The 14,764-nt window shown below is 34.0% G+C and overlaps 1 protein-coding gene across 3 annotated transcripts in view; it reads right to left on the minus strand.

Moving 5' to 3' along the window:
* The window catches only part of AK9 (adenylate kinase 9), a 60,631-nt gene that overhangs the window by 41,992 nt on the left and 3,875 nt on the right, over nucleotides 1-14,764 (minus strand). For all 3 annotated transcript variants that reach the window (XR_012055012.1, XM_030267718.4, XM_072926770.1), the window contains exons 4-13: nucleotides 14,612-14,675; nucleotides 12,274-12,326; nucleotides 12,090-12,189; nucleotides 9,320-9,432; nucleotides 7,463-7,651; nucleotides 6,565-6,690; nucleotides 4,368-4,442; nucleotides 2,267-2,371; nucleotides 273-412; nucleotides 12-192 (exon numbers count right to left, since the gene is read on the minus strand). Coding sequence is in view for 2 of the 3 variants with exons in the window: in XM_030267718.4 (XP_030123578.4) it covers nucleotides 12-192; nucleotides 273-412; nucleotides 2,267-2,371; nucleotides 4,368-4,442; nucleotides 6,565-6,690; nucleotides 7,463-7,651; nucleotides 9,320-9,432; nucleotides 12,090-12,189; nucleotides 12,274-12,326; nucleotides 14,612-14,675 (1,146 nt within the window). In the remaining variant the exon portion in view is untranslated. The remainder of the gene's footprint in view (nucleotides 1-11; nucleotides 193-272; nucleotides 413-2,266; nucleotides 2,372-4,367; nucleotides 4,443-6,564; nucleotides 6,691-7,462; nucleotides 7,652-9,319; nucleotides 9,433-12,089; nucleotides 12,190-12,273; nucleotides 12,327-14,611; nucleotides 14,676-14,764) is intronic.

Consider the following 14,764-nt stretch of genomic DNA (forward strand, 5'->3'; position numbering starts at 1 on the left):
TATGAACCTACCTTTCCTTTATAATTGTGTGCAATTAGATTACAAATAGTAGTTCTTCCAGAGAATGGAGGACCAAATACAAATACTTTACAAGGAGAAACTGGCATTGGAGGTAAGAGATACGGCCGTGGATTCAGCATAAATTTTTTCAATGCCTCTTGGCATGACAGTACGTACATTTTACCTAGAAAACTTAAAACAGAAGAGAAGCTAGCAGATATAGACATCTCATAATATAGATATGAACATTAACAGTGTCAAATTACACTAACCTCACAGCAAACTCTGGGTTTCCCATTACAATGTCGCCTTCTTTTAGAGCCACGGGACACACTTGTCCCCACCTGCTCCTACGCCATCGGTACCTGGGTGCTATCAGCTTGTAAGATGACAGAGCCCGTAAAAGTTCATCCTGTTTATTAAAATAGAAATAATTGCAAGTGTAATTTTTGTCTGAAGCTACATATGCCTTTTTATTAGACTTTTTTGAAACCTTTTGATGGAAAATAAGCAAACTTAAAAAGAAAAACCACATTTATGGTTTTTTAAACATTTAAATAAAAATAATTTATTTCAGAATTGTAGGACAATTTAAAAGAGAAATTACTTCATTTTCTCAGGTCTCTTTAAAATAAATAATACTTAAAATAGTTCCTGTATGCTTTACTTATTATTTTAGATGTTTAAAATTATAGAGCCATTTATTGAAGACAACAGAAAATGGCTAAGATTTCCTCTAAAGGATTTGAAAAAAGGACCATTATCTGCGTCAGGGAATAGCAATATTAAAATATCTATTTCAGCCATGCAGAAATAGGATAGGAATAAGTTTAATAGCCTTTTTACAGAATGTGAATAGTGAGGGAATCCTAAAGTCATGGTGACACTAAATTCAGAATAGTATGGACAAGTGCTGGCTGTGAGGAGTTGCAGAAGAACTTTAAGAACCAACAAAAGCAGGCATTAAAATAGCAGTTTTACACAGAAAGTTATGTGTTTTCACTGACTGTGACTACTCAGAAATAGGTCCCTCTGTGAAAGCATTTTGTCAACGCCCAAGTGCAGTCAGAAAACCAACTTGAATGTTAGGAACGCTGAGCACAGAGAGAACAGATGATAAAGGTTTAAGTTTAAATTGTTTAAATATTGCCCTTGTCTTTACTGCAATGGGCCTCCTGCTGCCCTAATCTCAGAAAGGACACAGCAAAATCAGATAAGTTTCGGAAAAAGGCAATATAACTGATTCATCCCATAACAAGCTTGTTGTGTAAGAAGGAATAAAATTATATAGACTGGAATTCTTCAGTATAACTATGTAAGAGAAGGATAGAAATCTGAAATCATGAGTTATTAGAGGGCAGATGTAAAGAACCAAACTATTCACTGACTTCTGCATACTGGAGGACACTGAGCTAAAAGGTTCGACACAAAGGGAAGCAATTCTGTTCACAATGTTCAGTTACAATGCAGAACTCTTTGCCCTGAATACTGTGATTACACACAAACTAAAACTAAAACAAACTAACTAACTAAATAATAAATACAGATGACCTCTGACACAGAAAGTCTTTCACTTGTGAATTTAAGAACTGAGAAAATAGAAAAGTGAAGGGAGAGGTATTTCTCTGAAAATGTGGGGTCTCACCATTACACTTCAATCCATATATTCAAAGTTTTGTTTCAGAAATAGGAAAGATGATTGCAACTAAATATAGATGATGACATTAATGCAAAACTTCTGGTTTTCAGGTTTATTTTGAAGGGACACAAATTATAATTGCTACGATTCAGCAAAATTCAGCAGTTTCTAATGAATTACAAGAAAATAGGACTAATGTAATTTCAGTTAGGCAGAATGTTGCTATATTTGGATTACCATGTTGATTCTTATTCAGGAAAAGAATAGACTGAGCTAAGAGTCAGTTGCTGAGATTGTTATCCTTTGGCTAAAGTTTCTTTATTTCTTTGGAAGGAATTAAGTTTTCCTCTATTGCTAAAACAAACATTTTGCTCAAAGTTTTATTATAATCATTACCTGTTTTTTTGGAAATGACAGGTTTTTTATTTTCATACTTTTTAAGTGGATTTCAGTCCCAGAATGGCCTTAAATTCTCATTTCTGAAAAGTCAATGCTTACAAATGCTCTTACTGCATGGTAAAACAAACTGTTTCACTGTTGTGAGACAAAGATGCTCTAATATAAGCTTACAGCAAAAAACTCATTCTAGTTATTACAGACAATCACACTTTAGAAAAGCACAATTACATATTGCTTTCCCTCCAGTGTTTCTTCTTCCTCTTGTTCACTTTGGAGTCTGATTACAGGAGCTGCATTTTGAACTTCCATAGACTCAAGTCGGCCTACCACTGTCTGAAAAGAAAATAAGTCTTGATTTAGTGCCAATCAGTGCGGGAATAGGAAAAACAGAAACTTCCACAGACACTGAAGGATTTGATCTGCAGCCTTAGAAGAAGCTAAGATTGATGTAAAAATACAATACACAGATATTAAGCAGAAAAATCATAAACTTCTATTTCTATAGTTATAGGTGAGGATATTCTTTAAGTAAGTGAGAAACTGTACTGGAAAGATGGTGAAGGGTTTATAATGTAAGGGTGTTGTTGTATAGAGTAGAAATTATAATAGAAGCATATGTGTGCCTGTGAGTTAGAAGTCCATTGGATAAAAGTATCTGCAGTGCAGTAGAAGTAAGTAAAGGTGATAGGTTAGAAAAGCAAAATAAATTCTGTAGCAACTGTCTATTAGTTTAGAAAGTTATATATTGTCTTGTAATGAAGAAACTTGTGACTACTCTTGAGCTATGGCTGAAAGCTTGCTCCTTTAAAATCTCATGGCTTCTGAGATTAATGTTTACTGAGTAATAAATCATTCTTAGCTTGAAAATAGTCCCATCCTCTCATCTCTAGCAATGACAATGATAAATCAAAACTGTTTTTGTCTTCAGAAGGGACCCTAAAATCTATTTAAAATTGTAATTTATTATTTATGTAATGGCTACGTAAACATCAAGGCCCAGTTTCTAAGTCAGACTCATGCTAGTTATTGAGCTGAGTTTTAAGAAGCTATTTGGTAGATACAGGCAGTCCAAAAGGCCAAATCACAGCCCTTCTGTCTCCTCATTATGCTGTGAATCCCAAGCCTACTAAAGGACAAGATTATGAAAGTTCTCTCAAGGCAGGGCAAGTACTCAGAGGACCTCCAACTGGAAAAAGAGGCAAATCTCTTTGGGAAATCAGATTATATACATTCATAAACAATACAACTTTGGGTAGTTTATTTTGAAAGGTATTTAAACCAAATGTCTACCAATGAGAATCAGATTCTATTAAGTTTATTTGAAGTGTTTCCTGAATGTAATATTGATTGAATGCAAGTATTCTTGAAACAAAAAAAGCAAATTCTGTCATTTTTGGGCTAGTTTTATTATAGGCCTTTGCCTTACTTGTAGGTAAAATGGTTGGAATCATAACATAACTTGATTGCATTTACTATAACTTTTGTGTTGTAATGTTCACAAATGGATCATAAATGAGGAAATTGTATGTTCTAATACTGCAAAATTACTGGTTTTTTTTTTTTCCCCCATAGGATCATTCTTTGTAGAGTTAATACACTAAAATAATTAACTTACAGAATTATAATAATAAAATTAATTTCAAACAGATGAGAAAATGCAGAAGTTCACTTCCTACCTTGTCAAAAACAATCTCCTACCTAATTTTCAACCCCATACTCTAGGTTCTGATTTGAAACAACTTTTAGTTGTGAGGCAGAGGATAAGATTATTTATCTTCAAAATTTACCATATTAAGTTTTTTAACAGGGAGAACAAGTTGCTCTGTTACAAGATAAAAATCTAGACACAAGCACTCAGCACAACTCTTACAAGAATCAAGAGTCTTCTATTACATTGCAAAACAATATCAAATTAATAAAAATTATATTCCATTATAAAAAATATATTTTAGACACAAGTATCAAATAAACCAATTTTGTAAATATATCATACCAAAAAAAGTTTGAATTTCTCACTATATTTTACATTAATATGGATCAGGAAAAGCACTAAAACCAGATGGCCATAACACAAAAGTTTGTAGCTTGCCTGGAAATATTCTCATGTAACATACTTGTAAGCCTGGGAGCAGAGCAGTGAATCTTACAACTAATAGAGGAAGGAAAGCAAGTATTTCAAAAGCCATGTTTTCTAATAAATGAAAATGCATTCTAGTAAATGAATGAATTTTAAACACAACTTAAAATTTTACCAACAGGAAAACAATCCACAAAACTGAGAAATTATTTTCTAGTGGAGGTTAACTTAGCTGGTGCATAGTTTACTTACCTCCAAGACATTTTCTGGTTGCTGACTTCCATCCACTTCAATAAGATATCGACAATCCTGGTAAGCCAGCAATCCCTGTTAAAGAACATGCCAGTCAATTGAATATAGTTAATCAGATAAAGACACTGAGGCTCATTCTCTTCCTATACATATCAAAGCTTGGAGTCCTGGGAACTTCAGCAAAATCAGGATTCATTGTATTAATGGTTTATAAAATCTTCTGGAAATTAACTTTTATTTGATGACAGATAAATACAGAGATAATTCCAAAACTGCAGTTACAATAGGTTTAGAAGGTAGCTTAGATGTTTTAGCTCAAATGCAAGAGAGCTAAAAAATATCAAGATACAGTAACATTTTCTGTATGAATTCAACTTTTAATTGTCTAACTACCTTAATTCTTTGCTGGAAAATGAAGACAATCTCAATTAATACATTTCTCAGAAATGCCAGTCATGAGTCCAATGTTTTAATTCTAGTCCTGACTCCCAATTCCTTTAAAATTTGGACCATATATTTTACTTTTCTTGTTTTAAATTTTCACACTACAAATAATGTCTTAGACTAAATAAACTAGACCACGTTGGCTGTTAATGCCTCTCTCTGAGGACTGAGAACACTCACACCATTCCTGACAAATGCTGGTCTAACCTCAAGCCTAAAAAGGCCTATTGAAGGTGACTTTACATCTTTGCAGGTAATCTGTTCCAGTTCTTCACTACATTTATGGTCAGAGCTCATTTCCTGGCTCATTTCATATAGTCTGTCTTCCATACTGTAAATTAAATAATCTGCTCTATCTTTGGTCGAAATAGCTAATAACTAATTAATTCCTTCTAATACTCCTGTAAAGGGAGGATAATAGTTGGTATTTCTCTTATATACAGTGGTCTTACAGTCTTACTAGTACATTCATAGTATTTGAGTTTAAACAATAGCATCTCATTTATTGACTTAGTTTTGACTAAATAAATCCCCACAAATTGACTGAAGTACTGAGGTCTGGCCTATTATTTCACATGTTGTAGTTGTTCATTAGTTTTCCTTCCTCACTGCAGTATTTATTTAATCCAAACAATTTATCAGGACATCAAAGTGTGTTCTCCAAAGTTCATTCTACCTATATTCATATCATTGCAAACTGCACACCTTATAAGCTTTTTGTTTCAATTTCAATTTCATAATCTCAATCTCTGCCTGGGCCAATTGATAAAACCCTGTATTCTTTTAATGTATTAGTGGACCACTAAACATCTTAACCAATATATTCACCGCTAGTGAATCCTAAGTGAACCCTACCAACCAGTGGAATGTGTTGAAACTGTTGAAGGTGTGGTATACAACCTAAAGTAATTTAATCTAAACAATTTTCCATTAGCTCACTTATAAGAAATCCATGCGAGATTGTGTAATGATTAAAGATACCATATTTTTTGTTTTCCCCTTCACAGCAGTAACAAGTTTGTTACTCTAGCAAAGACCATTACACCACTTTTACACAATTTTATCTATAGGTTTAACTAATCCATAGGGAAATTGAAAGGTATAAACAGTAATTGTCAAGTGGGCATTAAACATGCAGGATTTTGCAGTTGCTTGTACTAAGAGATTAAAAACAAAACAAAAAAAACCAACCAACCAAACAAAAAACCCCAAAAAAACCCAACAAAACAAAAAACGTACAGTAAAAATGTATGTTTTTTTAAACTTTTCTGAACACAATGGGGAAAGAAAATGTTATAGCTTCAGAAATTAAGTAAGTGTAAAACATACTAATGGGCTAATTACTGTGTATATAAATCTGCAGGCAATGAAGCAGGTGAGAAAGGGAATCTATCAGAGTGGAAGACAATGGATGCAGATTACTTATGGGATTGCATTCTAGAATGGACTCTGGTAACAGCAATGAAACAATGGAGCCCTCAAACATTTCACTTACTAGCATTTGTGGTGGCAGGTATGGTTTCACTTTTAAAAGTCAAAGCTGATAACTTTATCTTTACTGTAGAGTAGAAACAACACCTACAGATGACAATTTTGTATCTCTGATTTAAAAACAAATTCAGAAACTGGAGATATGTTGTAGCATGACCACGTCAATACAACAAATCTCAAACTAAAAAAAACAATGAAAACAGTGCAAGATATTTTAAAAATGTTTTGTTGTGCATAATCATATTACTTTGCTTTTTCTTACTTCTAAAGGAGGAAGCATTATATCCTTGTATATTCCAATTCTTTTCTCTGCATTTTCAAGAAAATCTTCAGGTCGCTGCACTAACTGATGAAAAGATTCTAATTTCTTATGTGGACTTTCTCCAGTCTGCAAAACAAAATTTCAAGACAGAGAAATAATGTATTAAAATAATTTTTGTCTTCACTCAAACTTAAATAAAGTAGCTTTGGATAGTATTGCAATCAGTATTACTCCAGTGACTGCTGACCATGATCCTATTCTGATGAAGTGCAATTTCTATGAATGGAGAGCAGTGTGCCTAGAACTTGTGTTGATAAGTTTCTGGCCCCTATTATAAAAATTTGACCTGAATTCAAATTTATTACCTTCATGGAAAAAAAGAAAATCCATTTGTAATAGTGTAACACTGAAACCAGAAAACAAACTAGTGTCCTGCAAATATTAGCAAAAAGTTGCTACCATAAGCAAAAATTAAGAACTCTTTTGTTTGTCTAGATAAATATATATATATTTATAGATATATAGATATAGAAATAGATATATATAGATATAGAAATAGATAGATATAGATATAGATATAGATATAGAAAAATAGGCAGTGTAGAGCCACCCTTCTCCTCCTGATACACACTTTTAACTTATGGTAAGAAACAGATCAGTGACTTTTGAGTCAAAGACTGAGTCCAGGTTAAGCTATCAGCATTTGTTGTCATTTAAACCTACTGTTTAGGTGTTACCCCACATCTCTTAAAGCAGGACAGAAATGGAATTAAGATTAAATTTGAGCAAAATAAATTCATAACATAGTACAGTGATATTTTAGAAGATCAGAATTTTTTCTGCTTTGACTAAAGTACATTGTAATATTTTGCACTGTTTACAAAATAGTAATATTTACCTCTGCTTCTTCTCCTTCTTCTTCTTCATCCTGCCCTTCACCTTCTTCATCCTCTTCTTCATCCTGATCTTTCTCTTTCTTACGCTTGTCAGTAACTTTAGGATCCCACTGGCTTCTCTGATATATCACCCCTGAATCAGGGTTTTGCCTTTGTCCTGATATTCTTTGGCATAACTCATAATCTGGACACTAGCAAGGAAAAATTAAAGAGAAAATGTGTTTATTGTTCTGCTAAAATATCTTTTTCTTGGAGAGACAAAATTTCTCTAAATTGGTCTACTAATAACAATATTTCATTATTGCCACAGTTATCTAGAATTTCCCTTCTTCCTTTGCTTTTGATCTAATGAAAACAGTTACAATTCTAACATATCTGTGAAAACAGCTTCAATTCACTGAAATCAAAAGCAAAGATATGTCTTTGGCTTTGGGGCAAGGATTTTAAATGTGCATTTAGTTTCAGTCCTTTTCCCAGAGGAGACAGTGTGACTACCTGAAGTCAAGAATTTAATTTTTCTTTCTGGTTTATTTAGGATCACTGTTCTATTCGTATTGTTGCATGTGTATCTATACAACACACATGCTCAGCAACGGGGATTTTTCACTACATGGCATTAAAACAAAGACTGACTTTCTGAAAAAATCAAATCTGCCTGAAAAGCAGGACAAAAATATGTTTGGTGATGTTTTAGGATCTGAGATCACAGAAAAAAGGTTTGAAGTAGGTATTCACCAACTTTCATTATGCATGTTCAAGCAAATTAAATCTTAAAAGTATAGGACTAAAACAAATACAGAGTTAAATCTGCAAAGTGATAGAGTAGGTCCAGACCCAGAGGTTTAGCATCTGACAAAAGACACAGATATGCAAACTAGAATCAAAATCCCAAAGAGCATGGAGCACACCACCAGAGGCTGACTATTCAGAGCTGTCTCAGCAGCCCGTTATGCACATTCAAAGTAGAAGACAAAAATAATCTAGTTGATTATAACTAAAATGTTGCTAGATGAAGGGCCTGAAAGTGTGTTCATGACTATACATACAGTTGTTTTTTGGATGGAGTCTGGCACAATTCAGTGTGGGCCAGCTAGAATCCTCCCCGGTGAACAGCAGGGCACAATCTGGAGAATGGCACAGGCCTTGGGCATTTCCCTGCGGACAGTTTGGGCACTGCCACCCCATTCTGACTAACAAGACAGCTTAGCAGTGTTTGGCCAAAGCAGTTAGCCCGATGTCTGAAGAGTCCTTCTTGCTTTGTTTTGCTTACTAACATGGACGTAGCAAGGAAGTCCATTCTTTTAAGTTACATTGAGAAAGTCCTCTAAATCCCACACTAGCAATGGTTTATGTTTCTCTGGTTATATCAGAGTCACTTTTGTAAAATATCTGGTATGTCATATCACTGCTCATGAAGAAATTGAGATTTGTAAACAAGATTAATTAATAATGAGACAGTTTCACAATTAGTGACTGAAAAATAAAACTATTTACTTTCTAACTTCCATATGTGAGAAGTTTCTTCCTGCATTACACAAGTGGCAGATATACATGCGTCCAAAATCCCATAGTAATTCAAAGTTTCTCTTTCTTGAAAACCTGTATCTTCTAATTGGTGAAGGTGCAAAAACTGTAACTGTTGCTGAAGTTTTAGGACACGTTCACTATTTTAACTCAGTGATGCTTATAATGGAACAAACCAGTGAAACTTTATTTCAATATAAAAGTAAAGAATTTATCATCCCTCAATAAATTCTATACTCAAGTATACAGAGGAAAATATTATATTTAGCATGCATAGCATTTGAGTCCACTAATAATTAGGAAAAATACTAGGAAGTTACTGAAGATAACATTACCTTGATGTTAATCAGGAAATCCGGTTTTAATTTTAGATTAATTATTTTCTCTATTTGTTGTGGAACAGTCATGTATTCCTCTGAGAGAGAAGGAAATCCAGTAAGAACATAACCTGCCAAATACATTTAATTGAACACATTTTGAGAGGGTTTGTAAATTATAGAGCTATTTATACTCACCTCCTTTAAACAATACATATAGTGGTACAATGTTAAACCATGTACGTGACACAACACTGCTAAAAAAAAAATGTGCACCCATGTTTGCTACGGATGAAATACAGACAAAAGAAGTGTTTTCAGCTTTATGGAGTACTCTCAACATCTGTTACCTCAAAAACATGTAGACATTAAAGACTATATTCACACTACCCGCTTTATGTGCCTAGCTCATATTTTAGTGCCTAAAAAGTACCAAGCTTTCAGTGACCAGTTTTGCCACTAAAAGACTTTATAAATGACAGTGCAAAGAGTAGCCGCTCTATGATTTAAAGCATTTAAACTAGGAGTCTAAGCTTTTTACACAACCTTTAAATTTTTGGCTTCTAGTGAAAGGAGTCTGAACCACTCTCCTGCCTCTCAAACATAGGCACTATGCACACAGTATGCACATGGATCATTTGGTAAGCATCTGTTCACTCAGGATTCCCACTGCTGAGTCCTGTTTGATAAACACATGTTGGCTAGACATGACAAGCAGAGTGTTAATAATATGTTTTCCTAGCACTACAGTGCTCAGCCCCATGGATGAACTTGTGGCTTCAAGCTCCTAGGGAAGTACTGTAACTACTGATGGCTGTATGCATGCAGTAAGAACTACTGAATAGAAACAAAATTAATATTTATGTGGTAGGATGAGAGACTAAACAAAAATCAGGTGGATGTTTTTAGCCAAATAATGAGAATATTTCCTTAGAGAAACGGTACATGCTTAGAATTTTATATGATAATATTTAAATGCAAGTCTGGGCAGCAGAAAAACGTGGCAGCAGTCTTTGCAAGAGGTGTTAGAAGACTCCTACTTCTTTGGGAAGCTACTATTCATAGAGGCAAGAGAAGAAGAGATAAGCAAGGGATAGTAAAACATATAGCCATTCCTCTAGGAAATTAAAATCCTGGATTCTAAACTGTAGATACCTTTAGAGAATTCTAACTGGCAGCAAGGTGTGAAGAACGTGCGCTGTCTCTGCCTATCAACACATCTCAGGTAACAACAGCTGATGTGAGGCAAATGGTAGTGTAACATGGGAACCCATTCTCTGAGAGTGTTCACCCCAAATCAATAATGTGAAGAGACTAAAAATCATACAGTATACCTAAGGTATCAACTAGATCAAAAAATAACCAGGGAATTACCAAGAAGATTTTGAGACACACTAATTGTGCGTACTGTTTAAAATTTTGGATTTTTCAAACACTAAAAGTAAAAATACCCAACCTTTCATACAACAGTTTCTAAAATCTTTAATGAATAATTTAGTGTGAATTGACTGATTAGTTCCTGCTGAAAACCTACTTAAGCTTCCCAAGAATTTGTTAAGATAGTAGTTGATAAACAAAAAGTTATTAGAAATACTAAAGCAAAAATTGGTTTTGAAGGTCAGTTCTACTTGGCAGAAAAAATAGTGAGGATGTTGGTTATTCTATTCCTTGCTACTTTGGGGGATGTGGCAGAAAGTGTTTTGGCTACAAGAACCAAACTTTACTCAACTTTACAGCTGTGTTTAGAGTTTCCAGGACCTCTGTGCTCCTCTGTGATACAAACATCTTCAGATTAACTCAAAGAGGGGAACTCCAGCAACACAGAAGCCTCTTCATGTCTTTACAAAGTCCTCACATATGTATTAAGAGACTGGCATTTCTGCTGCTACCTCTCCAAGCAGTTTTTTGTGTCCTTTTAAAAAAATTTCTTCCCTGTTTATCTTTTTTATACTGTTTTGAATGCTTCATATTTTGCAAAACTATTGAGTCTTGTACTAAAGAAGGAATAAAACCCATTCCAATTGAAAGCTTAAAAGCCAGGCTAATTTTTAGAGCAGTAGAAACTAACATTGACACTACACCTGTCTCTTCCTATAGTAGAAATTTCAAATATAAGTGAAAACAAGAAAAAGAAAATACATTTCCTTTTTACTTCCTTTCCTCTTGGCAGTACATTTGTTTTCTCATCAGGGAAGCAGGTTCAGACACTAGCAAGATCTGCACCACTCATTGTGACAGCCTCAGTTAACAAAATCTTTCCTCAAATAGAAGAATTATAGCCACTACCATTACTATTCTCATCCATCCTACTCTGTGTGACAAAATGCAAAGGAAATAAACAATTTGGAAAGAGAAAAAAAAAGCCTTAATACTTTGCATTTTCAGTAATCTGTTTTCCTTCTTTTTCATTATTTAAAATGCTTAAAATGTTTTTGCTGATGGATTTTTACTATGTTGTTGTTATAGAAGTATTGAAGAATAAAAAAGCTATATTTTAAATCCTAAGATTCTTCTGAGCAGACAATATTGTAAAATTAAGAGTCATATCAACACTTAAAATTTTGGAAAAATTATTTTCTCAAAATCTACACAACACAGGACCAGTATGACACTTTCTGATCACTCATACTGGTAATTAATCCCTAAACACACTTTCAGTTTATTGATATTCCATAACCTGAAGAGCATGAGAAAAAGTTAGAATTATATTTGAGAACCAATAGATGTAAAATGAATGTAAAATTACAGGTAGAACACTCTAAGAAGTTTAGGCTATAAATACACTTACCATAATGAGCAACTTCTGGTGACTCATTAATCATCTGCAGAATCATTTTTGTCACCAGTTCCTCAGGAATACTTTGACCTTGACAAAGCAATTTTTGACACTAGGATAAAATGCAAAACATAGTCTTTTATAGTAAGTGTTTGTCAAAAATTTGACAAAACTTACTGGAAGATTAGACCTTTACCTTAAGTCCATATCCTGTTCTTTGTTGAATATTCGTTTGAATTACTTCTGAAGCTAAGGAAGCATATCAAATGTAAGAAAAATAATTAACACAAAATATTTACTAAATCAACTTGTACCTCCATATACATATGTACATATACATACACACACAGGAGGATGTATGTGTGCTCCAAGCAGCCATTCAAACCATTTTTGAATGAAAAGCAATTATATTTAGGGCCATTATTATACTTTGCCCATCCAGAACCTGGTGCCTTATGGCAAGGACTGGGTAGGTGTTTCTCCCTACAATTTAACCCTGTATATGCTACACAGAAATACACAACAGCAGTTTTACAGGATTATCTGAACTACTGATTTAAATTCAATCAGCTTTACTGTCTTGTAATCCAGAGATAATTGAGCTCAATCACTTTTTAAATTTAAAAACCAAGATTTAGAAGAACTGTTTAGACACACAAAACCATCTGCTTTGAGAAAAATGACATCCATAAAATTTAAAGACTGCCCTATGACTCTGTGGATAGTGACATCATACTAGAATGACCCTGGAAGTCTTTCACGCTTCTGTATGAATTAAATAATCAGACATTTTATAAAAGTTTTTAAGAGTGACTTTTAAGGCTACATTTATACTACTAAAAAACCAGGCCAGGGAAAAGTCCTGAAGCCATGTGACCCATGCCTATTCGGCAATAATCTTTCTTCTCAAAACACAGTTGCTGTTTTCCAACTGTTCCTACTAGGAATGATGACTGTTGCACATCCTACCTTTCATACTATGGATAGGTGTTTGGGAGAACAATATTTGCCATGAGCCAAAACTGAGACAGGGAATGTACTAATTAACAATACAGGCAACTGAAAGTCAGCAATCTGTGTGCACCCTGGCCCTGTTTTATGTATGAGTATTGACCTATTCACTGGATAAATGAATAGAAATATTGTGTCATTAAAAAGTTTGCAAACACCTTTCCTATTCAGTAATTTTCTGTCTTGGATTATTTTTAACCCAGCACAGGACAGATGTTCATACATCACAGCAAGTTCAGCAGAGGACACCAAAACCTTGGAGAGGCCAAAAGAACTGACCTTGTCCAGCCTGGAAGACACCAGACAGCTCTTACTGCTATCTAAAACTGCTTATTGGGAGGTCACAAAGACAGACCCATGGTCACCACAGAAGTGCAGTTAGGATAAGAGGCAACAGACATGAATAGGAACATAAGATATTCATATGGGACAATTGGGAAGCAATTTCTCATCAAGAAGGCAGCCAAACATTGTGAAGTGTTTCTCTAGGAGGAGGTGGAGTGCATCCTTGGAGGTGTTCCAGATTGAACTGAGCCCTCTCTAGCTGACCCTGCTTTGAGAGGAATGTTGGACTCAGTCATCTTTGGAAATCCTTTCTGTATGAATTTTTTCATGTTTATGTGTGCTGAATTTCTTTGTTTCTTCCTTTTTTGATGTAGAAAATGAAAAAAAATTGCTAGCATAAGTAACAGTGTGTACACACGTGTGCATTCAGTAGCTAAAAGATTAAAAGAAATGTCATGAAAAAAATAAGAAAGGAGTAATGCCCTGAATTAGAAATAAGGCTTAAAACCACAGTAACTAATATTTAGATTTGTTTCTAAGAAAAGCTTTCTAATGGCAGATCATTACTGAGATAGACTGCCTAGAAATTTTTTAAACTAGTTTGATGAACATTTGTCAGTACTGATTTAAATACATTCAAACAGAGTGGACTGGCTTAAGAACATTCCTGAAGTCCCTTCTGATTTTGGCCCTCTGTATGTTTTGGACCAGGTATTAATTTTTTTTCTTGTTATACAATACTATAAAAATTCTATATAAAAAAATATATATTCTATATATACCTAAGTCAAAAAGCACTTTATTAAAAGTGATTTTTACCATGTTACAGTTCTAAATCTTTAAAAGAAGTAAAGGAATTTCATTTGATAAATAACTCTGTTTCCTGAAGTACATCCACTCGTATTGGACACAGCACAAACAGAAAGGAAAGAGCATCCTATTTTTTCATAGTCTGCACTCTTTGGTGTCGAATGTGAAAAAGAAGGGTCCCATGAACCCCCTTACAGGACTGGGAATAGAATTTATGATTTTAAAAAAACCCCACAGTGATTTTCCTAAGCCTTTCAATACCTAAAAGACCATGATCAGTGATTTTATTTTATGCTAACTTGTTCCTTATCAGAAGTGTTTGCTGCAATCAGAAACATGCCATTTGAATTACAGGGAACAGTGAGGGTATTCTAAACCAAAAGCAACTGTGAAGCCAAAGCAATGTTCCAAAAATAGCATGTGTTTACCTTCTATGAAAATGCAGTTCCATCTCTGTGCTAGTTTGCTAGCTAATGTTTTCTTTCCAGAACCCTTAAAATGAAAATTACACTTTTAAAAGAAAAACAGACAGAACAAAACCAAACATATAATACAATGAAGAACATATTTTCACATGATAA

The sequence above is a fragment of the Taeniopygia guttata genome, chromosome 3 (genome assembly GCF_048771995.1).
Source record: "Taeniopygia guttata chromosome 3, bTaeGut7.mat, whole genome shotgun sequence".
Classification (NCBI taxonomy): domain Eukaryota; kingdom Metazoa; phylum Chordata; class Aves; order Passeriformes; family Estrildidae; genus Taeniopygia; species Taeniopygia guttata.